This window comes from Triturus cristatus, chromosome 10 (assembly GCF_964204655.1).
Source record: "Triturus cristatus chromosome 10, aTriCri1.1, whole genome shotgun sequence".
In the NCBI taxonomy this organism is placed as follows: domain Eukaryota; kingdom Metazoa; phylum Chordata; class Amphibia; order Caudata; family Salamandridae; genus Triturus; species Triturus cristatus.
Genome location: NC_140593.1, coordinates 65878665 through 65905130, shown reverse-complemented (window position 1 = coordinate 65905130; position 26466 = coordinate 65878665). Strand labels below are relative to the sequence as shown.

At 51.2% G+C, this 26466-nt stretch overlaps 1 protein-coding gene across 1 annotated transcript in view; it reads left to right on the top strand.

Moving 5' to 3' along the window:
* Positions 1-8626: 8626 nt before the first annotated feature.
* Positions 8627-26466, top strand: part of LOC146788843 (vitelline membrane outer layer protein 1-like) — a 66527-nt gene continuing 48687 nt past the window's right edge. The window contains exons 1-2 of the mRNA XM_085630433.1: positions 8627-8851; positions 12413-12519. Of these exons, the coding sequence (XP_085486559.1) occupies positions 8648-8851; positions 12413-12519 (311 nt within the window). The 5' untranslated portion in view covers positions 8627-8647. The remainder of the gene's footprint in view (positions 8852-12412; positions 12520-26466) is intronic.

Below are 26466 nucleotides of genomic sequence, written 5' to 3'. Positions count from 1 at the left end.
TAAGATCGGTGAACTCCAGGAAAAGCATTATAATACCACGCGGTTTGTTAGCAGATGGTATAAGCCGACCCAATCGGTGAGCCCTTTGAATGTTAAGAGGATTTGATGAAGGTTGAAGATCTAAGAGCTCACGAAGGAAGTTCTTTAGGAACGAAACTAGATCAGCCCCTTCAACATTTTCCGGCAGGCCAAAAAGGCGAAGGTTGTTTCTTCGATTGCGATTTTCAAGATCCTCTGTATGGAGCTTTAATTTAAGAACTTCCTGTTCAAGAAAAGGGATCTTCGTGGAGATATCCTGCAAATCACTGACCCGTTGTTCAAGATCTAGCACCTTACTTTCCATAACAATCCATCTTTCCTCAATTTGTTTAAGTTTGTCATTAGTAGCGGACATGAATGGCTGGAGGCCACGAACCTCATCCAAGATGGAGTCCAGGACAGGGTTCTGTGAAGATAAAATCGGTGAAGGCGGGTCGTTTTTGTGCCTTTTCGGTTTTGTACCAGAGCTAGAAGCTCTAGGCACATGAGGGTCGTTTGACATCCTGGAGCGGTAGAGAGTTCAGGATACAGTAATCCGAAAGCAGGAAAAGCCTAGCGATACTATTAACGTGGGCTAGTAGCAAATTCAGCAGAAGCAGGAACACGACTTAGAAGTCTAATATGTAATAAAGAATCCTGGAGCAGTTAGTCAATTTGAATACTAGAACACAGTACAACAAGACCCCGCCATGACTGGACTTGGCACAATGATGACGAACGGAAAAATGCCTCATGAAAACAGCAAGCAATTGAGGTGACCGCAGCTGAGGCGGGAAAAACACGTCATGAAGAACATAAGTAGGAAAGACTCATTGGCTGGAAATCCATGGAAAAAGAAAAAAAAAACACAAATGCAGCAGCAGGAGGCGAAAAGAGGCAGCAAAAATGCCCTTGAGGAGCATCAGGCCATATGTATGAGCATTTGTAGACAAAAAAGAGACAATTCCTTAGTACAAAGTTAAATAATGGAAAAAGAGCCGAGCACCGCAAAAAAGACATACAAAATGGCGGACGCTCGCATCTTAGAGGTAAATACCAGCATCAAACTGTGAAGAGCCACTTAAACTGATGAAAAGGGCGTTAAAAATTACTCATTGTACTGTATTGTACTGTCCACATCATAAAAATGTAGGAATGGCCAAATGAGAGTCATGAACAACCAGGCAGCGAACATTTGAGGAGGGAGAAGCCAGAAAAATCGGAACGCGAGCGCCGCGCTTCAAAATGGCGGACGCTCGCGTTATTATGAGGAAATATTCACCGCCGCAGCTCCCAGGGCGAAAAACAACGTAGAAGCCTCCATTCGCAGCCCGCTGACTCACCGACCCATCACGGATACGGAGACGTCTTCCAAGCGGGAAGAGGTGGCGTCCAAGGGTGGAATAGCAGCAGAAAAGCTCCGCGTCCCAACGGAGCTCACGGGAAAGCCGCCATGTCGCTGCGGCGTCCAAGCCACGCCCCCTGAACTCTGTTTTTTAACAGAAACATGGATGAAGTCTCACTTAGTCCCAGCCATTACAATGGGCATCCCGTTGGGATACAAAATAATTAGGCTTGACCGCCCTATTAAAACAGGTGGGGGGGTGGCAATTGTTCATAGGGAGGACCTGAATATCACTATCCTCGAAGAAATATGCACACCCCAGATGGAACTATTAATTTTTAAAATTAATTCTACACCTAGGGAACAAAGGAAGGGAGCATTGGTGTATCGTCCACCGGGCCCAAGTGGGAATTTTTCTGTCGCACTTATAGAGGCTTTAGCACCGTATGTCACAGAAAACCAGGATTTCCTTCTGGTGGGGGATTTCAATGTCCATAGTGAGTCAGAGAAATGTACGGAGGCAAAAATGCTCCTAATGGATCTTGACTCTCTGGGACTAAAAAAGATTAATATTGGGCCCACACATGAAGCAGGTCACACCTTGGATTTAGTTCTGTCCAGCTCACCCTTTATTAAATGTTTGGCACCTATTCAGGTAGAATGGACTGATCATTTTATTTTAAAATTTTATACTGCCTCTATGTGTAAGCCACGAATTCAGAATGTTTTGGCTAGTAAAAGGAGACCCTGGCACAAACTTACCACGGAAACCTTTAAAAAGGTATATGATACCTCCCGGCTCGAGAACCCTACAGATGATATGGTAACTGCTCTCAACAGGTTTGAGGAGACGGTCAAAGTGGTAATTAACACTATTATCCCGCTGAAAACATACAAGGTTCGACCGACAAATAAACAAGAAGTTTGGTTTTCGGAGGATTTAAAATCTCTGAAACAAAAAACCAGGAAACTGGAAAAGCTATGGAGACAGTCTAAGTCTTTAGGTGATAAAGAACAGTATAGAACTTCCCTAAAGACATATCATAGGGCCATTAGGGCGGCACGGAAAAATTACATTGCAGCACAACTAATAGCAGCAGGGAAAGACCCAAAAGTATTGTATAATATACTACAAACTTTCACCAAACCAGTAGCTTGCGATACTATGGAGGATGCTTCTCAGGACCTCTGTGATGAGATCTCTCTCTTCTTTATGAAAAAGATAGATGGAATTTATGATAGGATTATAGCCTCAAATGCAATTGCTGCTGGAGAAAACTACACCCCCCAGAATGCGATTCAGCAAGCGCAAGGTACTCACTGTCTTAAGAGCTTTCCCCCTATCTCCTTAGAGGAGGTAATCTCTTTGATCTCTCAAATCAAGAGTGGTAGTCCTTTAGACTCCATCCCTGCACGCATTATGCCTATGTTGGCAGATGTTCTAGGACCAGATATGCTAAATTTAGTCAATCTTTCCCTTAGCACAGGGGATGTTCCTCCAGAATGGAAAAGGGCCTTGGTAAGACCGCTGAGTAAAAACTCTGCGATCCCCTGGACGGAACTGTCTAACTTAAGACCTATCTCGCTCCTCCCTTTTCTGGGTAAAATGATTGAGAAATTTGTAAATCGACACTTGTCAAACTACATCGAAATGACAGGCGGGTTAGACTCTTCCCAGTCGGGCTTTAGGCCACGACATAGTACTGAGTCCACCTTGTTGTCAGTCGCGGACGATCTACACATGTTCCAGGACAAAGGTTACTCTGTTGTCCTGGTTCTGTTAGATCTGTCTGCGGCGTTTGACACGGTGTCACATAGCACCATGGCCACTAGGCTAGCTAACATCGGCCTGGAAGACAAGGCTCTTGCCTGGCTGAGGAGTTTCTTAACAGGTCGTACCCAAAGGGTCATTCTGGGTGAATATCGGTCAGAGGAGGTAGGGATCTCTAAAGGGGTGCCACAGGGCTCTTGTCTGAGCCCTACTCTTTTTAACATCTATGTGGCTCCCCTAGCTGACATCATGAGGTCCCACGGTTTTATCCCAGTGTCATATGCGGATGACACCCAACTCCTCTTTCCGTTTAAAAGCCTCACTGTGGAAGTTCGAAACTCCTTCTCCCGGGGGATGAAAGCAGTGGCTCACTGGATGGCATCTAACTTCCTGCAATGCAATGTTGCAAAGACAGAAGTGATGCTATTCGGGGAGGCTAAACTCCTGTGGTCACCGGATTGGTGGCCCCAAGATCTGGGTCCAGTCCCTGAACCCAAACACGTAGTGAAAAATCTTGGGGTCAGATTGGATCAGGAGTTATCCCTAAAACATCATGGCAACCAAGTGGTGGGCTCTTGTTTCCACACTATTGGTTTGTTACGGAAAGTCTTCCCTTTGCTGCCAGATTCTGCTAGAAAGACTTTGGTGCAGGCTTTAGTAATGAGTCGACTGGACTATTGTAATGGGCTACTATTGGCAGCAAATGAGGGAGTAATTTCTAGACTCCAGGTGGTCCAGAATACTGCTGCTCGCCTTGTCCTAAATCAACTCCCTCGCACTCCCTCCAAACCTCTGTTAACGAAGCTTCACTGGCTATCCATCAGACAAAGGGTGAAGTTTAAAGTTTGTTGTGTTATACACAAATGCTTGCATGGGATGGGCCCTGCATATTTGTCTCAGAAATTCTCCCCTTATGTAACATTGCGCCCTCTGAGATCCAGTGCACAGGCTTTGCTGTGTGTACCCAGAGTAAAAAGAACAAGACAGGGAGCTATAGCCCTTTCAGTTGCCGGGCCTACTCTTTGGAATAACCTCCCATTATCCTTAAGACTTTGTGACTATTATCTCCCTTTTAGGAAGCAATTAAAAACATACCTATTTCAGAACTAATTATTATGACAAACTGCTTAGCCCTCTTTTACTGTAGGATGGTCGACCAACGGCGCGGAGATACTCCTTCGGGAGTCGAGTCTAGCGCGTTATAAGCCTATAAATAAAATAAATAAATAAATGTCAGAGCCCTCACATAGGTGATGTCTCAATAGACATGTTGTGTTGTGGTGTTATGTTCTCATGCAGATAATATGAAACTTCAGCAATGTCAATTACTGGGATGTCACCTGAGTTAAGGGCACGCAAATCACTTCCTGAGAAGGTTCATGGTCAAAGGTGATGGCCCTTTCTGTGATGTCATTAAGATCAAAGGGTGTGTGATGTCACTTCCTTTACCTCTGACATTGTGGTAAATCGACGTCCGTGCATAAAGGGTGGACTCCAAAGGAATTTCAAGAGGTCAGCTGCTGGGGACTTTTTCTTGGGGCAGTAGACACGTGGAGGCCCTTTCAGAATAGGGATGCTCGGTGTAAGGTATTGGCTGTAGGGAGAATTTGCAGGAAAAGGTGCTGTTAAAAGCTAGAGTGCTACAAGACTTTATCCGCAGCCCGGAACTGTAGCCCGCCATCAGTGACTCAATATCCCCTGTGAGAAGGGAGAGGTGAAGGGTTGGTGATTATATCCGGGTCACACTAGCCCAGTGCCACTTAGGGTGACCAACCGTCCGTAAATTTCACGGACAGTCCGTAATTTCGGCCGTCTGTCCGTTGTCCGTGAAGGGTTCTTTAACGGACGCCATTTGTCCGTAATTTTAACCGGACACCGATCGCACCACCCTAATGCAGTCACAGCTTCCACCCACCTCCCTGCTTGACTCCGATGCTGTTGAGGCCGGTGTAACAGACTCCGATGCAGCACCAAAGCTCCGATACCCGGCAGCACTGGAGAGGCACAGCGGGATGGCAACCCTCACACCTTCCGCCCTTGATGAGCTGTTAAGAGGTGCTTGAAGGTGACTGAGAGGGAGGGGCTGCAGCTTCAGGCGCAGGGGCATCTATTCAGATGCAAACAGCCCTGAATGCCTCATGTCTCTGCAATTTAGAGGGGCCTCACACATTCCCTTTCTGCCCAGGGCCCCAAACATCCTAGAACCGGCCCTGATTACCCCGAGGCAGCACGTGGTTCTCTTCACAGAGCTTAATTACTGTCACTAAAATGCAAACAAACCTCGGTTCTGCAAACATGCAGTCTATAATGTAATAAAATAAAGAAATGGCACAATCGCACCCCCACTGATTAACAAAGTATGGAGGACAATCAGTTAAATCAGTTCTCTTGGAGTATCTCCCTTAAGTACTGTACATCACAGTGAGGGATGGCAAAACTAACATTTTGGAAAGAGAGCGTGTCTTCTCGTTGTCTTGTCCAGGAGAGGGTGAGGAGCCCTACCCCACCCTGGAAGAGACCAAGATGAAACTTGAATACTGCATGCCCATCCCTGTGCCCACCCTGGTGGATCCTGTTCCCCCTCTTGTGATGGCTCCTGCCCCCCCTCCCAACCAGTGATGGCTCCTGTCCCCCCATGTGGTGGCTCCTGTCGCCCCCCCTGCCTTTGATGGCTCCTGTCCCCCCTGTGGTGGATCCTGTCTCTGCCCTGGGTGGCTTCTGCCCCAGTCCTGGAATGGCTCCTGAAGCGAGGGTGGAGTTCTTGATGGGCCTCTTCTCCAAAAGGCTCAGCTCAAAATTAATATGAAAAGGTGAGCGAGTGAGTAAGTGAAGGGATGGGTGGATGGCTGGATGAATTAGTGAAAGGGTGAAGGGATGAATGAAAGATTGAATAGATGGAGAATGAGAGAGAATGGATGGATGGATTGATGAGTGAGTGGAAGGATGGATGAGAGAAAAGGTAAATAGCTGGCTGTATGGGTGGAAGTGTAGCTGGATGGGTGGATGGATGAGTGAAAGGATGGATGCGTGAAAGGATGGATGAGTGAAAAGGTGGATGATGAGTGAGTGGGTGGATGGATGAGCGAAATGATGGATGGATTGATGAATTGATAAGTGCAAGGGTGAATGGATGGACGGATGAGTGAAAGTGTGGATGTAAGGATGGATGAGTGAGTGAAAGGGAGGGTAGATGGACAAAAGGATGAATAAATGAGTAAAGGAGTGAAAGGATAGATGGATGAGAGAGAGGATGGATGAGTGATAGGGTCAATGGATGGATTCATGAGTGGATGAGTAGATGGATGGGTGGGTGGATGGATGGATGGAAGGAAGGATTGCTAAGTGAAAGGGTCGATGGAGAGAGAAAGGGAGGATGGATGGATGACTGAAAGGGTGGATGGGTGGAAGGATGAGTGACTGGATGGATGGATGAGTAAGTGAAAGGATGGCTGGATGGGTGAAAGGGTAAATGGCTGGATGAATGAGTGAATGGATGGATGGGTAGAAGAGTTGATGGATGAGTGTACAGATGGATAGGGTGAAAGGGTGGATGGATGATGGATGGATGAGTGAAAGGATGGATGAAGGAATGGATGAGTGAAATGATAGATGGAAGGATACATGATGGATAGGTTTGCAAATGGTTGAATATGTTTGGATATGGCTGGGCTTACTTATATACTATTGCACGTCCTCCTCTGATGTGTCTGTAAAACGTATCTATTGTCCTGAAGTTTTGTCCTGAATTTTGACCTCCTGTCCTGAATTTGTGTCCTGAATTTTGACCCTTTGTCCTGAATTTTTACACTCACCATCCTGAATTTGCACCAATGCCAGTTGGTCACCCTAGTGCCACTGGGGACGAGTTTCACGGGTATGACGTTGTCACTGGTGATGCCAGAGCACTCATTCACCGAGGTCGGGTTACAGGAGCTCCTCACTGGTCAATATTTCTTCAGAGCATCAGCAGGGCGTGGATGTCATCCACCAATCGGATTCAGAATCCGGCAGACATGAGGAGGTCTTTAACTGGCCTTAAAAGTTGGGGTCTCGAAAAGGGGCGTGGCCTAAGAAGCATAATTTGGAATGTCTCCTGGAGGCGTGGCCTATGTAATCAAGCATGAAACATGTGAATTAGAATGCTGTGCTTCCCATAGAGAGCCTCGCGCCCAGTATTCTGGCGCCTCTGTGAGCTTTCTGCTGTTGCATCAGACAATATCACACAGTGACGGGCATGCTCCTAAAACAAGTAAGCCTTTGCCAATGCTTGTCAGCAGTATCAATTCAAGAAAACTTTATTTCGGAATAATCCATAAAAGCACATAAAAACAATATAAAACATTGACAACAATGGATAAAAAAGCAGTATCACATCAACAAGTGAAAACAGTGATTTTGTTCTGAATCATTATCGTTGAAAATGTTTAAATTATGAAAAATTGAGACTGTGAAATAAATAATATTAAAGTCTGGAAGTTTAGTGGTCTTCGGAGTGCTTCAACCCCTGTCCTCTGTGGTCTCTCGATTAGGTTTGTCACTTTTTTCTCCACATCCTTCTGAAATCCTCCACTTGTGCATTTCACACCTCGTCTCCTTCCTCTTCAGCACTCTCTCCTGCATCTATTTTCTGTGCATCGCCTTCACTTCAACCCCCCACACTCACCTGTCGGAATTGCGTTTCTTTTACTTTCTCCCTGTCAATATTTCAGCAGCCGTCTACCTCCTTTATACACTTTTGCATAGAAGCATAATTTACATTACCACACGTGGCCATTGCTCTTTGTGATCTACAGAGAGGCCAAGGAGTGGATGAGCATGTGTGCTGAACAGCTTTAAGACCACTGACAGAGTTACTGGCACTTGCTCAGCCTCTGCGCCAGAGCTTGCCATCAGAGCTGTCAATCATGCCCGTTATAAACACCCACCTACAGCCTGACCTCACTCAAGCCCGAGAAGTGACTCATTTCACAGTGTGCACCATGCAAGAGTAAAGTGCCGCAGGAAAATAAAAACCTGCATAAAAGCAGGAGCTGCGTTCCTCCATCAACTTCCATCTACCCACATGACACCTGGGCTCCGCCTCACTCCCCACACACTCACCCCCCCACATCTGACGCACTTGCAGCGGGGGCCACGCCTTCTTCTACATGACCTGAAGCGACCTGCTCCCGCCTCCCTTCCCCCCCTCCATGCAGCACCCCCGCTGGCAGACTTCAGGAAGAAACTCAACACCACGCTTTTCGATGGAGACGTGGCACCCTCAGCGCCCAGAGACCCCTCTGGGTGACAGCGGTGCGCTATACGAAAGCTGTTTGTTTGTTTATGTTGGTTCAGTGCAGTGTGGGAACCATCCCTACAGCCCCATGCCCCCCTTAGTTTCCGGCTGGCGTCTGAACCCTTTCTCCACAGGGGCCAACGGGCCCTCCTGACGCACCTCCCGCGCTGAGTACACAGGCAGGGGGGCCGGAGCAGGTGCATAAAAGGCGGTGGTTCCCCCGTCTCTGCTTCTGTGAATGATGTCGTGGCTCCCAGGCCTCCTGTGTGCCCTTGCCCTCTGCCTCCAGTACGCCCATGGCACCGAGATCAAGGCCAATGGCACCTTCGCGGGCAGACAGTACTACACCAGCATCAGTGTGACCAACGGCGGCCCCTGGGGGTCCTGGACCTGGATAGACATGTGCCCCAAGGGGTCCTACGCCACCGGGTACAGTGTACAGGTACTGTCTGATGTGTCCCTACCTCACATCCAAGCCACTGGGGCTGCAGCACTGTGCATCTAGAAATGGAGAAAGTGCAGGCGCTCAGCAGCACTGTGCATCTAGAAATGGAGAAAGTGCAGACGCTCAGCAGCACTGTGCATCTGGAAATGGAGAAAGTGCAGGCGCTCAGCAGCACTGTGCATCTAGAAATGGAGAAAGTGCAGACGCTCAACAGCACAGTGCATCTAGAAATGGAGAAAGTGCAGGAACTTTTCAGCACTGTGCATCTAGCTAGAAATGGAGAAAGTGCAGGCGCTCAGCAGCACTGCATCTAGAAATGGAGAAAGTGCAGGCACTCAGCAGCACTGCATCTAGAAATGGAGAAAGTGCAGGCGCTCAGTAGCACTGTGCATCTAGAAATGGAGAAAGTGCAGACGCTCAGCAGCACTGTGCATCTAGAAATTGAGAAAGTGCAGGCACTCAGCAGCACTGTGCATCTAGAAATGGAGAAAGTGCAGGCACTCACCAGTACTGTGCATCTAGAAATGGAGAAAGTGCAGGCACTCAGCAGTACTGTGCATCTAGAAATGGAGAAAGTGTAGGCACTCAGCAGCACTGTGCATCTAGAAATGAAGTTCATGCAGGCACTCAGCAAAATTGTGCATCTAGAAATGGAGAATGTTCAGGCACTCAGCAGCACTGCATCTAGAAATGGAGAATGTTCAGGCACTCAGCAGCACTGCATCTAGAAATGGAGAAAGTGCAGGCACTCAGCAGCACTGTGCATCTAGGCGTGGAGAAAGTGCAGGCACTCAGCAGCGCTGTACATTTAGAAACAGAGAAAGTGTAGCCACTCAGCAGCGCTGTGCATCCAGAAATGGAGAACATGCAGACACTCAGCAGTACTGTGCATTTAGAAATGGAGAAAGTGCAGGCACTCAGCAGTACTGTGCATTTAGAAATGGAGAACATGCAGACACTCGGCAGCGCTGTGCATCTAGAAATGGAGAAAGTGCAGCCACTCAACAGCACTGTGCATCTAGAAATGGAGAGAGTGCAGGCACTCAGCAGCGCTGTGCATCTAGAAATGGAGAAAGTGCAGGCACTCAGCAGTACTGTGCATCTAGAAATTGAGAAAATGCAGGCACTCAGCAGCGCTGTGCATCTAGAAATGGAGAGAGTGCAGGCACTCTGCAGTACTGTGAATCGAGAAATGGAGAAAGTGTGGGCAGTCAGACTCATATAAGTACCATATACCAGTATGACTGCATCTCCTTCTTGCTTAAACACGCAGGCCCTGTTCTTTCTATCTCACCAGTACTGTACTGCAGTACTGTGCATCTAGAAATGGAGAAAGTGCAGGCACTCAGACTTGTTTACCGTACTAGTCACCAGCCTGACCGTGCCTCCTTCTTGCTTACATATGCAGGCCCTGTCTTTTCTGCCTCACCTGTACTTGACTATGGCAAGGTAAATCTAGACACTGAGACCGTGCAGGCACTCCGTGTTTTCAGTCCCGATCTTCAGTCTAATTGTGCCTCCTTCCGGCTTAAATATAGAGGTGGCTTACGCTCTGTCCCACCAGTACTCTCCTGCAGTATTGTCTATCTAGAAATGGAGAAAGTGCAGGCACTCAGCAGTACTGAGCATTTAGAAATGGAGAAAGTGCAGGCACTCAGCAGTACTGAGCATTTAGAAATGGAGAAAGTGCAGGCACTCAGCAGTACTGTGCATTTAGAAATGGAGAAAGTGCAGGCACTCAGCAGTACTGTGCATTTAGAAATGGAGAAAGTGCAGGCACTCAGCAGTACTGAGCATTTAGAAATGGAGAAAGTGCAGGCACTCAGAATTATTTTAGTTCTGTCCCTCCGTCTGACTGCCATCTTCCTGCTTAGATGTGCATGTCCTTTCCTTCCAGTCTCACCAGCACTCTACTTTCAGTACTGCACACCCAGAAGTGGAGAGAGAGCTGGCACTGGTGTTTTCAGTACTGAGCTTCAGTCGAACTCTGTCTCCTTCCTGCAGGCTCTGTTATTTCTGCGGGGAGTGGTGGTACTGTGACTTCCCCATCACTGCCTGATTCCTGCTGAGAAGTGCCAGGGTTCTCTGTAGCCCCATTAGAGGTACAGAAGACCTTGCCAGAGGGGGGTGCAGTCCCATTAGAGGTACAGAAGACCTTGCCAGAGGGGGGTACAGTCCCATAAGACCTTGCCAGAGGGGGGTGCAGTCCCATTAGAGGTACAGAAACCCTGCTCAGAAGGGGATGCAGCCTCAGAAGAGGTACGGCAGCCCTGCTAAGAGGGGGGCACAGCTGTCCTGCCCAGAAGGGGGTGGAGTCCTAATAGAGGTATAGTAGCCCTTCTCAGAAGGGGTTGCAGCCACATTAGAGGTTCAAAAGCCCTGCTCAGGAGGGGGGTGCAGCCCCATTAGAGATAGAGCAGCCCTGCTACGGAGGGGGTGCAGCCCCATGAGTGCCTAAACATTCCTGCTCAGGTTAGGGTGCATCCCCATTAGAGGTACAGCAGACCCGCTCAGATGGAAGGTGCAACCCCATTTCACGTACAGAAGCCCTGCTTAGTAGGGGTGCATCCTCAATAGAGGTTTAGAAGGTCTACTCAGAGGGGGGTGCAGGCTCATGAGGGTCACAGCAGTCCTGCTCAGAAGGGAGGTACAGCCCCTGTAGAGGTACAGCTGCCCTGCTCAGAGAGGGCTGCAGACCCATTAGAAGGTACAGAAGCTCTGCTCAGAACTGGGTGCAGCCCCAGTCGAGGTAGAGCATCCCTGCTCAGGAGGGGAGTGCAGCCCCATTAGAGGTACAGCAGCCCTGCTCAGGTGGAAGGTGCAGCCCCATTTCACGTACAGAAGCCCTGCTTAGAAGGGGGTGGAGCCCCAGTAGAGGTACCCGCAGTCCTGCTCAGAAGGGAGGCACAGCCCCAGTGGAGGTACAGCTGGGAAATAGCGTTTACAACGCATGCTTTAGATCACATGCCGTTACAACGCGGTCGTTACAACGACCGCATTGTTATAACGCGAACCATTACATCGCAAGTCGTTACAACGACTTGCTGTAGGGGACAGAAGGTTTTGGATTTATAATCCAACACCTTCCCTGCTGTTGCATAAACTGGAGTAGGAATAGTAAATTATACTGTTCCTAAATCCAGCGCGCCCCCTACAGCACGTCGTTGTAACAACTTGCGATGTAATGGTTCACATTGTAACAACGCGGTCGTTGTAACGTCCGTGTTGTAACGGCATGTGATCTAAAGCATGCGTTGTAAAGGCGTATATATTCGTACAGCTGCCCTGCTCAGAGGGGGCTGCAGACCCATGTGAGGTACAGCAGCCCTGCTCAGCAGGCCAGCAGTTGCCCCCTAAAAGGTACTACAGCAATGCAACCCCCAGTAGAGGTACAGCATCCCTTCTGCTGAGTCGTGGACTGTTCTCCTGCACGGGCTCCATGCTTTCTGCTGTTATGGAGGGTGGCCAGCAGTGAACCTGTGTCCACTCTCTGGTGTGTCCTGGTCTGTACAATGTCCCTTTGAACAGTGATGATGTATTTGTGTTGCTATATTTCAGCTGGAGAAGTCCGTCTCTGCAAGTGACGACACCGCCCTCAACGGTGTCCGACTCTTCTGCACAAGTCAAGAAGGAGTGGCCTACACCGTCGAGTCTGCAGTTGGAGAGTAAGTCTCTTCGCTCAAAGTAGGACTACACGATGAAGTAAAGCTCTTTTGTTGAAGGAAGTCTACTAGGTTGAGATAAATGTCCATGGATGAAGTAACCACTCAGTTGAAGTAAGCTTAAGTCTCTTCTGCCCATTCGAGTCCTTTTGTAAGTAGTAGGAACCTTCAGTTGTAGTGTTTGAGTTTGATGTAAGCGGCTTCGAGTGACGTCTGTTATGTACCTCTATTGGCATATGATGAATGCTGTTGGGACTGTCAGCCTATATGACTGATAGGTGACACCCCTTATACACTTGTACATTTGTTTTAATTTCCTCTTAGGATGGAACATTTCCCTCTTTTTATCTGCATACAAGCAGCTATAGCAGACGTTAGTTTATTTGGGAATGCTTAATTCTTGTCCCATATCCCACGTAGGTGCCGGGTAGGGATTTTCTCGGTCCTGAAGAAACGCCATGATTCCATCTTGGGCCAGCGAGACGCGAAACATGCCGACCCTAAAACACTCACTCTGAGGCTCTCACGATTCATAGATCTCAATTGACAGCACTCGCTCATTCTTTTTATCTCTGTCAAAAGGGCCACTTTATTAAAATTGGATCGGTACCCCTTAGGCAGTTTTAATTCACACAGCACTTGATCTAGTGCGCCACCCTACACTCACCTTTCCCTCAGTCATCATTACGGCAAAAACAGAAGATCTCCGACAAAGAGCCTGCGGGGCCCGTCAGGCTTTGCAGTGCCGACCCGATGAGGAGCATGACCAATGATGAAGCATGACACCCTTTCGGGGTGTCTGAGGGCTCTGTCTTCTGATCATTCGGATCTGCAGGGTTCCGACCTTTATTTCTTAGTTTTTCCTCTGTTCATAGTAACAGCCCCTGCTCCCCATGTATGTACCTCTTTTTAAGTCTGCTCCTGCAGTGGAAGCCAACTTAACTGAAGTAAAATAAGGCTCTACAGTTAAGTAACTCTCCTCAGTTTGACTAATGTCAGGTTGGTTGGAGTTAGTTGTTTCAGTGGAAGACCTTGTAGGAGGAGGAAAAGGCTTCATTTGATGCAAGTTTCTTCAGATGAAGTCATCTCGGTTGAAATACATCACTTTAGTCAAGGCTCCACGGTGGAAAGTAAGTCACCGTTTTAAAAGGCAGTTTTTCAGTAGAAGGCCTCTTGGCTGATATAAAAACTTCCGTATGGTCAACCCACCTTGGTTTGAGTTTGGTGCTTTACACACAAACACCCCAGGTGACCTCTGTGCTCCTCCTGGATGGGTTACCAGACACTGTCTGCACTTCTTGCAGAAATAAAAAAGAAACCTCCTGTTTTTTAAACTAAAAACCAAAAAGACCTGCTCTAGGTAGCCTGCAGTGCCTACGTAGACTCGTAGAGGATGCTACCACAGAGAGGAGAGCCCTCCTTTCATTGCCTGCTTGAATTGGGAGATCTCCAAATGATTGATATTAGCATTTAGTGCTGCTCGACCAGTCTCTACAGCTTCTGCCCCTCCCTCAAGAATTGAGGTACTGTTTAAAACAAGGTGTAATAGATGACACAGGACCATCAGAAAGATCTGCTAAAGATAAAAAGCCCCTGAAGAGATTGACAAAGATGAATGGTGCACCATATTCTGACGGGTTGAAGTATTTTAAACCATCAGCTGGATGGGTGATCAAACATTTGGGAGTGCTTAAATGTATATCATTGTCATGAATCACTGACAAAATATCGACTACAATAATACCGAGGTACAAAAATATCGTGACAAAAATATCAAAGTCAAGAATATCGACATCCTATCTACATCATGGTAAGTACAATATCGATGTCAAAAATATCGTTGTAAAAAATATTGGTTTTTTAAAATGTTAAATAAATAATGTAAAATAAAGTAAATGATACATATAAGTAAAAGAAACATAGTTAAATTTTTAAAAAAATAATAACTAATACATATAGGGGCCGATTCCGATCCGTTAAAAATTATTCCGGTACGACTCGAATCCATACTTTTTTCCGTACGAATCGTACAAGTCACGTCCGACCCGTGAAGTACGATTCGTACGGGAAAAAGTACGTACGGATCGGCCCGCTCCGTACGAATCGTAGCGAGAAAAGTTGTACGAGATGTACCCGGACACTTTTCCGTACCATTCGTAAAATGACAGTCCGAGCGTGCAAGTACGATCCAGACCGGCTATCCGATTTACGAATCGTACGGAAAACGGCCCGTACACGGGGAATGACTCTACCCGCTACGAAGCGAAGTTTGTACGACTCGTAGCCCGGGAAAAGTTGTTCCTGGGGTAGAGTCGTACAGGCCCCCCACCCCCTCGTATGTACGCACCGTACTCCCCCCCCCGTATGTACGCACCATACTCCCACCCCCCCATATGTACGCACCGTACTCTCACCCCCGTATGTACGCACCGTACTCCCACCCCCCCGTATGTACGCACCGTACTCCCACCCCCCCGTATGTACGCACCGTACTCCCACCCCCGTATGTACGCACCGTACTCCCACCCCCGCATGTACGCACCGTACTCCCACCCCCCGTATGTATGCACCGTTCTCCCACCCCCCTATATGTACGCACCGTACTCCCACCCCCGTATATACGCATCATACTCCCACCCCCGTATGTACGTACTGTACTCCCACCCCCCTCGTATGTACGCACTTTACCCCCACCCACCCATATGTATGCACCGTACTCCCACCCCTGTATGTACGCACCGTACTCCCACCCCCTTATGTATGTACTGTACTCCCACCCCCCGTATGTACGCACCGTACTCCCACCCCCGTATGTACGCACCGTACTCCCACCCCCCGTATGTACGCACCGTACTCCCACCCCCCGTATATACGCACCGTACTTCCACCCCCCGTATGTACGTACCGTACTCCCACCCCCGTATGTACGCACCATACTCCCACCCCCCGTATGTACGCACCATACTCCCACCCCCATATGTACGCACCGTACTCCCACCCCCCGTATGTACGCACCGTACTCCCACCCCCGTATGTACGCACCGTACTCCCACCCCCGTATGTACGCACCGTACTCCCACCCCCGTATGTATGCACCGTACTCCCACCCCCGCATGTACGCACCGTACTCCCACCCCCCGTATGTACGCACCGTACTCCCACCCCCCCTATATTTACGCACCGTACTCCCACCCCCGTATGTATGCATCGTACTCCCACCCCCGTATGTACGCACTGTACTCCCACCCCCTCGTATGTACGCACTGTACCCCCACCCACCCATATGTATGCACCGTACTCCCACCCCCGTATGTATGCACCGTACTCCCACCCCCCTTATGTATGTACTGTACTCCCACCCCCCGTATGTACGCACTGTACTCCCACCCCCATATGTACGCACCGTACTCCCACCCCCCGTATGTACGCACCGTACTCCCACCCCCCATATGTACGTACCGTACTCCCACCCCCGTATGTACGTACCGTACTCCCACCCCCGTATGTACGCACCATACTCCCACCCCCCGTATGTACGCACCATACTCCCACCCCCGTATGTACGCACCATACTCCCATACTCCCACCCCCGTATGTACGCACCGTACTCCCACCCCCCTGTATGTACGCACCGTACTCCCACCCCGTATGTACGCACCGTACTCCCACCACCCGTATGTATGCACTGTACTCCCACCCCTCTCGTATGTACGCACTGTACCCCCACCCCCCATATGTATGCACCGTACTCCCACCCCCATATGTACGCACCATACTCCCACCCCCCGTATGTACGCACCGTACTCCTACCCCCGTATGTACGCACCGTACTCCCACCCCCGTATGTACGCACCGTACTCCCACCCCTGTATGTACGCACCGTACTCCCACCCCCGTATGTACGCACCGTACTCCCACCCCCGTATGTACGCACCGTACTCCCACCCCCGTATGTACGCACCGTACTCCCACCCCCGTATGTACGCACCGTACTCCCACCCCCGTATGTACGCACCGTACTCCCACCCCCGTATGTACGCACCGTACTCCCACCCCCGTATGTACGCACCGTACTCCCACCCCCGTATGTACGCACCGTACTCCCACCCCCGTATGTACGCACCGTACTCCCACTCCCGTATGTACGCACCGTACTTCCACCCCTCCATATGTATGCACCGTACTCCCACCCCCGTATGTACGCACCGTACTCCCACCGCCCGTATGTACGCACCGTACTCCCACCCCCGTATGTACGCACCGTACTCCCATACTCCCATCCCCCGTATGTACGCACCGTACTCCCACCACCCTGTATGTACGCACCGTACCCCCACCCCCCGTATGTACACACCGTACTCCCACCCCCCGTATGTACGCACCCTACCCCTACCCCCGTATGTACGCACTGTACTCCCACCCCCCTCGTATGTACGCACTGCACCCCCACCCACCCATATGTATGCACCGTACTCCCACCCCCGTATGTACGCACCGTACTCCCACCCCCGTATGTACATACTGTACTCCCACCCCCCATATGTACGCACCGTACTCCCACCCCCCGTATGTACGCACCGTACTCCCACCCCCCGTATGTACGCACCGTACTTCCACCCCCCGTATGTATGTACCGTACTCCCACCCCGGTATGTACGCACCGTACTCCCACCCCCCGTATGTACGCACCATACTCCCACCCCCGTATGTACGCACCGTATTCCCATACTCCCACCCCCCGTATGTACGCACCGTACTCCCACCCCCCTGTATGTACGCACCGTACTCCCACCCCGTATGTACGCACCGTACTCCCACCACCCGTATATATGCACTGTTCTCCCACCCCTCTTGTATGTACGCACCGTACCCCCACCCCCATATGTATGCACCGTACTCCCACCCCCATATGTACGCACCGTACTCCCACCCCCGTATGTATGCACCGTACTCCCACCCCCGTATGTACGCACCGTACTCCCACCCCCCGTATGTACGCACCGTACTCCCACCCCCCGTATGTACGCACCGTACTCCCACCCCCGTATGTACGCACCGTACTCCCACCCCCCGTATGTACGCACCATACTCCCACCCCCGTATGTACGCACCGTACTTCCACCCCTCCGTATGTACGCACCGTACTCCCACCCCCGTATGTACGCACCGTACTCCCACCCCCGTATGTATGCACCGTACTCCCACCCCCTGTATGTACGCACCGTACTCCCACCCCCGTATGTACGCACCGTACTCCCATACTCCCACCCCCCGTATGTACGCACCGTACTCCCACCACCCCGTATGTACGCACCGTACCCCTACCCCCGTATGTACGCACCGTACTCCCACCCCCATATGTACACACCATACTCCCACCCCCGTATGTACGCCCCGTACTCCCACCCCCCGTATGTACGCACCGTACTCCCACCCCCCGTATGTACGCACCGTACTCCCACCCCCCGTATGTACGCACCATACTCCCACCCCCGTATGTACGCACCGTACTTCCACCCCTCCGTATGTACGCACCGTACTCCCACCCCCGTATGTATGCACCGTACTCCCACCCCCTGTATGTACGCACCGTACTCCCACCCCCGTATGTACGCACCGTACTCCCATACTCCCACCCCCCGTATGTACGCATCATACTCCCACCACCCCGTATGTACGCACTGTACCCCTACCCCCGTATGTACGCACCGTACCCCCACCCCCCGTATGTACACACCATACTCCCACCCCCGTATGTACGCACCGTACTCCCACCCCCCGTATGTACGCACCGTACTCCCACCCCCCGTATGTACGCACCGTACTCCCACCCCCCGTATGTACGCACCGTACTCCCACCCCCCGTATGTACGCACCGTACTCCCACCCCCCGTATGTACGCACCGTACTCCCACCCCCCGTATGTACGCACCGTACTCCCACCCCCGTATGTACGCACCGTACTCCCACCCCCTGTATGTACGCACCGTACTCCCTACCCCCGTTTGTACGCACCGTACTCCCACCCCCGTATGTACGCACCGTACCCCCACTCCCCCTGTATGTACGCACCGCACTCCCAAAGTGTCTATCAGCTCATCTGCCCTTGGGATGGGATGAGGATCAGTCCTGGTGACTGCATTGAGACCCCTGTTCTACCACACAAAACCTCATCTCTCTCCATCTTTGGTGTGAGGTTTAGGCACAAGGACTACTGGACTAGCCCAAGGGCTATCTGAGGGTTCAATGACTCCCAAATCCAACATCTTTTGGACATCTGTCCTTAGACATTCCCTGACATGATCAGGTTGCCTGTAGATTTTATTCTTCACAGGCAGACTGTCTCCAGTGTCCACTTCATGAGTGCACCAGGTAGTCTGACTTGGAGTCAGCGAAAACACATGTCTGAACTGGCTGAGAAGTCTTCTGCAGTCAGTTTGTGGCTGGGCAGTGAGGCTGCCTGCCAAGGCTACACCATCTACTGAGCCATCATCAGGGTTCTGAGAGAGCAGGTCAGGGAGTGGGTCACTCTCTTCCTCCTGTCCTTCATCAGTAGCCATGAGCAAGCCCATGTCTGCCCTGTCAACATATGGTTTAAGTCTGTTGACATGAAGTACCCTGTGGGGACTCCTAGGGGTTCCAAGGTCTACCAAGTAGGTGACCTCCCCTTTCTGTTCAACAGTTGTATGGGGGCCACTCCATTTACCTTGGAGGGCTGCTGGGGCCACAGGCTCCAACACCCTCACTTTCTGCCCTGGCTGGTAAACAGTCAGCACAGCCTTTTGGTCATGCCAGGCCTTTTGTAATTCCTGGCTAGCCTCAAGGTTTTTAGTTGCTTTAAGAAAATAAATTGTATTCATCACAAGGAGTAAATAACAAAGGAAAAAACAGTAGAAAAAAACGAGCTTCTAAAAAGATCATACTACATTAAACAAATAAGAGGTAAGCATAAAGAAAACAGAGGAGAAAAAGCAAAAAAAAGAGAAATACAATATTTTGACATGGGACAATTAGTCAATTTAACATAGGACCCCAAATTCGATGAAACTTCTTTCCAGAACGGATACCTCTACTTTTGGCTATAGCCATCTCCCTTTAAAAGATATCCATTAAATTACCCACCATTCATAAGCTTTGGGTGGAAATTTAGATATCCATGCGCCGGCAATGCAGAGTCTTGCTGTTGCTATAATAATCGAAATAAAAGATCTTAATCCCAGAGCTACATCTGGCTTGTAGCCAAGTATCAAATCTTTATCCGTTAGATGTATATTAATTTGTAAGCGGACAGTTATTATACAGAAGATGTCCTTGCAAAAATCAGTCAAGCCAGGACAAGTAATAAACATATGTAGGATATTTGCAGCAACCAGTCCGCACTTGGGGCATTTGCATTTGTCATTTGAATTTTTACTAATGGGGTCTGTCCATTTAGCTATACGTTCTGGGGTATAATAGAGCATATATACAGTTTTAAATTATTGCAGCTTTAAATCAATAGAACATATCACAGTATCTAAGCTCTCCAATGATTCTTCAATATCCCCAGGACCTACATCTTGTCTCAATATCTCACTCCATTGAGACGCTGTTTTAAGGCAGTCGTTCTCCCATATTTGAGAAAATAGTTGGTAAGCCTTACCGATGGTCAATTTTCGCTCTGAGTGTAGGTAATTCAGTATATCCGAACCTGTAGGGTGCCTGATTTCTCTACTCCCCCGTAGACAGTCTCTAATCTGTAAATATTTGTAAAACATATTTTTGGGGATGCCATATGACTTCTGAAGGTCTGAGAACGTAAGGAAGCCAGTAGGATTATATAGATGATTGAGTTGATTAATACCGTAGATGTTCCAAGATTTAGCTTGCATATCATGAAATATTTCCGGAAGCAAGGGGTTGCTCAATAATGGCATGCAAAAACGCGCCAAAGGTGGATTGCACCTAGCTGTTATATCCCGCCATATGTACGCTATGTCCTTCAGTGTCTTGAATTTTACTCTTTTAAAGTAGTTTGGGTCGTGGATCCTGTATAAAAACATGGTACTATCATTGCCAACGGCAAGACTATAGCAACAATGCAGCTTATTAGGAGCGAGGAGATCGCTAAGACGTCCTGCAAAGAAGGCCCAAAGTATGTTTTAAAATCAGGTAATTGTAATCCTCCATATCTGTAAGGTAGTTTTAAAAGTTTTATAGCACGTCTCGATTGTTTATAGCTCCAAATAAAAATACTGATAGCCCCCTCCAATTTTTCAAAGAAATAATTCGGGACACGCAGCAGTATCGCCCTAAATAAATAAAGATATTTGGGCAAAATAATCATCTTTTTTTTTTTTTGTTTAAAGATTTTTATTGAGTTTTTCACACCCAGAGTCCCGAGGACTAACATTACACACATTAGCATCATAAAAGGCAAAATACACATTAGGAGAAATCCACTCTGCTATGTTCCCAACTTATATTCCCCACCCACCACCCTCTGTACCCCCACCCCCCCGTCAGTGTGCCCGCAGCAACCCCCTCATCACCCGCTGCCAATCGGGCCCCATGGTCTGAGATATCCCAGCTCCGAACAAACGGGAAAACCCTGTCAGTGGTCTCCTGAGAGAAGGGGCCCCGCAGCGACCTCCCTCCGCGGCCCTGTTCCCACCCAGACTCCTCATCAGCTGTCAATGTAGAGTGCAGATACCGAGTCCTCCATGAGTGTACCTAAGTAGCCCCGTCCTGCATGGACTCCCCCGTAGCCCCCGCCGACCCTGTCCCAGGTTCCTCTCTCCGGTCCATACCTACAGAATCCACGTCCTCCTCACTCCTCGTCTCCCAGGATCGCAGCTCTTCCACCAACACCCCCCACGTCCTCGCCACTTCCAGCGCCTTATCGTTAGCTGCCCGTCTGGCCATCTGAAGCCGAAGCGTCCCTTCGCTTCCCGCCCAGGCCAAGAAACTCCCCCTCCATCTCCGAAAACTCAGACCGGGCCTGGCCTTCCAATGCAGAGTGAGCTCCCTCTTCGCTAGTATCAGACCCAAATCGCAAAACTTGCTCGTAATTTTGGTACTGGGGGTGTGCGGAAACCACAACAAAAGGCAAGTCCCCATCTCCGCTTCCAGCTCACGCTCAGTCACCTGATTCAGGCACGCCACCACGTCTGCCCAGTACGAGCCCAGTCCCTGGCAGGACCAGAACATATGACCAAAATCAGCCCCCTCTACCCCGCACCGTGGGCACGGCGACTGAGAGCCTCCGAAATACCCCAGAATTTTGACCGGGGTTAGGTAAGCCCTGTGAAGAGTGTAAAATTGGATCAACTGAAATCTAGCATTGCGCGTGCCCTTCCAGGCCCGCCGCAAAAGCTGCGCCCACGTCGTCTCGGGAATGGGCCTGCCAAGATCCCCCTCCCATTTACCCCGCAAGACATCCAATGGTGCCAACCTCTCCGTGGACAGCCGTCTGTAGAGACAAGTGATGGCCTTGACTGTACCTGCCGCCATAGTGACGTATTGACATCCCCGAGAAGTTGGGGGCTCCGACAGCCCCATCTTCCATTGTTTCTGCATCCCACACACCAAGGCGGAATGCAAAAGATAGTCCCCCCTCGGCAGGTCATACACCCCCTGAGGATCCTGGAACGACAACAAGACGCCATCCCTGTATAAGTCCCCAATCATGTGTACCCCACACTCTTCCCAGTGAGCCAGCGCCGAGCAATCCCCGCCGTGCTGGAGGGCCGTGCACATGCCCAGTGGTATCTCTGGGGCATACGGCATCGCAAAGCCTGCCCTTTTCTGACTACGGATCCAGCAGAGCCGGAGCGTGCGTTCCTCAAGGATAAGCTGGTCCAGTCTGAGCCTCTGCCGGAGCACAATGAATGACAGCACATGGCACGGGATGACCCTATCTTGCGGGCCCTCAGGGCCTCGAAACTCACGCGCCACGGCTTGCGTCAGCCACTGCAGCTGTGCCGCCAAGTAGTACCATTCAAAATCTGGGGCTGCCAGCCCTCCCTCCTCCCACGGCCTCATCAGCGTCGACAGCGCCACTCGTCGCCTCCCGGATCCCCAAATAAACCCTGTTATCAATGTCCGGAGCGTCTTGAAAAAGGTGACCGGGATCCAGACCGGCAAAGTACGGAAATGATAGAGCAGGCGCGGTAGCGCTATCATCTTCAACAGCGCCACCCGTCCAGCAACCGAGAGAGGAAGGGTGCGCCAGAACGCCATACTACCCCTGAGCCCCCTCAGCGCGCCCCCCACATTCCCCTCAAAAAGGTCATTGGGGGTGTGGAATATACGAACGCCCAGGTACGGCAAGCAGACAGGCTCCCACTGCAGGTCAGCCAACTCCGAAGGCTGTTGCATTCCCGGGGACAAAGGAAACAGGCAGGTCTTAGTCCAATTCACCCGCAACCCCGACAAGCGACCAAATTCCTCCAGTAAGGTCTTGGCACCCCGGAGGGAACCCCCCGCATCGGCCAGATATAATAGGAGGTCATCCGCATACAACGAGATGTGATGTAATTCACCTCGCAACCAAACACCCCCGTAGTACCGCCCCTGCCGGGCATGGGCCGCCAAGGGCTCCACAGCCAGCGCGAACAACAGTGGGGAGAGAGAGCAACCCTGACGTGTGCCCCTCCCCACCTGACGCGCCGCCGAGATAGTACGTCCCGTACGAACCCTAGCCGTAGCGGAGCTATACAACAGCTCGGTCCAGCGCACATAGTTATCACCGAGGCCGAACTCCCGCAAAACCCGGAACAAATACGGCCACTCCACATTGTCGAATGCCTTTTCAATGTCCACCGACAGCACCACGGCGTCCGACCTCCCCTCCTCCTCGTCTCCCATTATCCTCACCAACCGCCGGATGCACGTCGCAGTGTTCCTAGTCGGGATGAACCCCGATTGGTCCGAATGTACCAGGGAGCGCATGTGACCCAACAGTCGTGTGGCCAAGATCTTACTAAGGATCTTATAATCAACCGAGAGCATAGAGAGCGGTCGGTATGCCGTCATGGAGGTAGAAACCCCGCCCTTCTTCAGCAATGGTACTATGATCGCCTCTCTCATGGTGACCGGAAGCCATCCCAGAACCCACGCCTCCCGATATACCGCCTGGAGCCGCGGCGCCAGAACGTCCAAATACGCAGCGTAGAACTCCACCGGAAGGCCATCCGCCCCAGGAGTCTTCTTCCGCGCCATATGCTTGACCTCTGTTCTGATTTCGCCCAGAGAGATATCCGACCCCAGAGCAGAGCCCTGCTCTGGCTCCAGGCTGGGCAACCCCGCAGCATCCAAGTAATCGTCTAGTCCATCCGGTAGACCCTGCATCCTACTCTGGTACAGCAGTGAATAATAACCCAAGAACTGGTCATTAATCTCCTATTGCGAGTGGACTAGGTTCCCCGTCGGCGCAGCCAGTGACACCACCGGGGAGCCCCGAACCGCCGGATCAGCCAACCAGGCCAAAAGCGACCCCACCTTGTCTTGTTCCGCTTGTGCCCGCACCATATATTCCTTATGGTCATAGCAGCGGAGCCGCTCAACCTGCAGGGCTACCTCCTCCCGCGCCGCCAGCAGCTCCCCCCGGTCACCCTCAGACGCGTGGTCGTTCAACTCTGCCTGGCGCAGCCACGTCTCAGCCCGATCTACGTCCCGTAGCAGCACTTTGCGCGTCCCAGCCACTGACGAAATGCAAATCCCTCTCACCACTGCTTTGAGTGCGTCCCACTCTTGCGCTCTACTCGTCGCCGTCCCCGAGTTGCTTAGGAAGTAGCGCTCCACACCGTCCCCCAACTCCGCATTAAACACGGGGTCCTCCAGCAGCACCGGGTTCAAACGCCACGTCGGGATCGCCGGTCGCTGTCGCGACCAAAGTATCGTGATCAGGCACGGGTTGTGATCCGAGAGCGTCTTTGCCAGGTACTCACTATAGGACGTAAACTCTAGGGCCCCTGGGGTACACAAAAAGCCATCCAGTCGAACATGCAAATCATGCGGTACCGAATAAAAGGAGTAGTCCCTGTCTAACGGGTGGTGAACCCGCCATGCATCCACAAGACCCCACGCCTCCTGCCAATCTCGTCTCACCTTAGCCACTCTACGCACCCCTGACTGAGCCAGCGGGGGGTGAGATCGATCCAATTCCACGTCCGTTACAGAATTAAAGTCTCCCCCGATAAACACCGTACCCGCTAAGTACGTCGCCAGCTTCCCAGAAAGCCGCGCAAAGAATCCAGAGTGATCAGAGTTCGGGGCATATATACTGCAAAATGTCACATCCCTGCCGTCCAGACGGCCAGACACCAACACAAACCTCCCCTCAGGGTCTATTAGCGTGGTCAGAGGTTGGAAAGGAACCCCAGCTCGTACCCAAATTAAAGTCCCCCTAGCAAAGGCTGAGAATGTGGTGTAGAACAATTGACCCCTCCACCTCCGCTGTAGTGCCCGCCCTTCCGCCTGGTCAACGTGTGTCTCCTGCAGGAAGGCCACCTGGATCCCCCTACGGACTAAATAAGCATGTACCTTATAACGTTTCCTCATGGATTTCAGCCCACGCACATTCCAAGTGACACATCGCAACTCAAGTCGGGTCGCCATACTGAAGAATACAACTGAGCACAATCCAACACAGCCTAGCGGGCACACTGACAAACCCCCCCCTGCAAAACATCCCCAACAAACCCCATTCCAACCCTTCCCCAGAACAGGCTCTAAACCACAGTTACCCATCCAAACACTGTCCCAACGAAGAAAAACCCCTGGTACCTACCAGGGACTCACAATAGGTGTGAGGTAGAAGGGGTGACCTAGCATCAGCACAAGCCGGACCGGGATCTCACCAGCCCACCCTATGTGTCAGGCCTCAATCGTAACATTCCCCTCCCCCTGACAGCGTCCTGCCCCAGACGGCCCCCCCGAACCACAAGACCCCCACCAAGCCCCTGCCCTCGTCAGCAGAACCCCCGCCACATCCCACTGCGCCACTTAACCACCCTCAACATGCCAACTCCAGTCGTAGCCCAAGAAGAAAGAAGCAGCATCACTCATCCAAAAGGCCATCGGCAGTTCCTGGCGTCACCCCCGATAGGAGTTCGACGTCCTCCCCAGTGTCCTCCGACCCCGGCGAGTCTGCCCCCGCGGACGTCCGCCGGGAGCCCGAACCCGCCGGCGACGCTGCCGCTCCAGAAATAGCAGAGACTGGCTGCAGAGCCGCCTGCCTCTCCAGCTCCGTCTGAGAAGCCGGCGGCGATCGTCCACTCCTGGCGCGCTGTCTATTGCGGCGGCCCCGGCGGAGCCGTGGAGCCGCAGCCCAGCCCCCACCTCCGGGGCTCGTTGACCAGTGCCGTCCCCACCTGCACGGTGCCGCTCCAGCCAGTGCCAGGCGTCGTCCGGCGCATCAAAGAATGTAGACTTCCCATCCACCATCACCTTCAGACGGGCCGGAAAGTACAGAGCATACTGGAGCCCCTCCTCCCGGAGGACCTTCTTGACTGCCATGAAGGAGAAGCGGCTCCGCTGGACCTCCTTGGAATAATCAGGATAAAGAGAGACCGAAGCATTATCCACTTTGTACGGGCCTGATGCCCGAGCATTCCGCAATATAGGGTTGCGGTCCCTGTAGTGCAGCAGGCGTGCAACCACCGGCCTAGGGGGGCGGCCCACAGCCGGGGGGCAGAACGGCACCCTGTGGGCCCTCTCCAGGGTGTAGAACTGCGATAATCCTTCCTGCGCCACCACCTCTCGCAGCCACTTCTCCAAAAACTCAACCATGTTGTCCCCTTCGATTCTCTCGGGAAGGCCCACCACCCGGATGTTATTGCGCCGATTGCACCCTTCCGCCTCCTCAGCCCTTTTCTCCAACAGCTGCACTCTATGCAATAAGTCACTCAGTGAGGTCTCCGTCGCCCTCTGGGCAGGCTCCAGCGTCTCCAACTTTTGTTCTGCAGT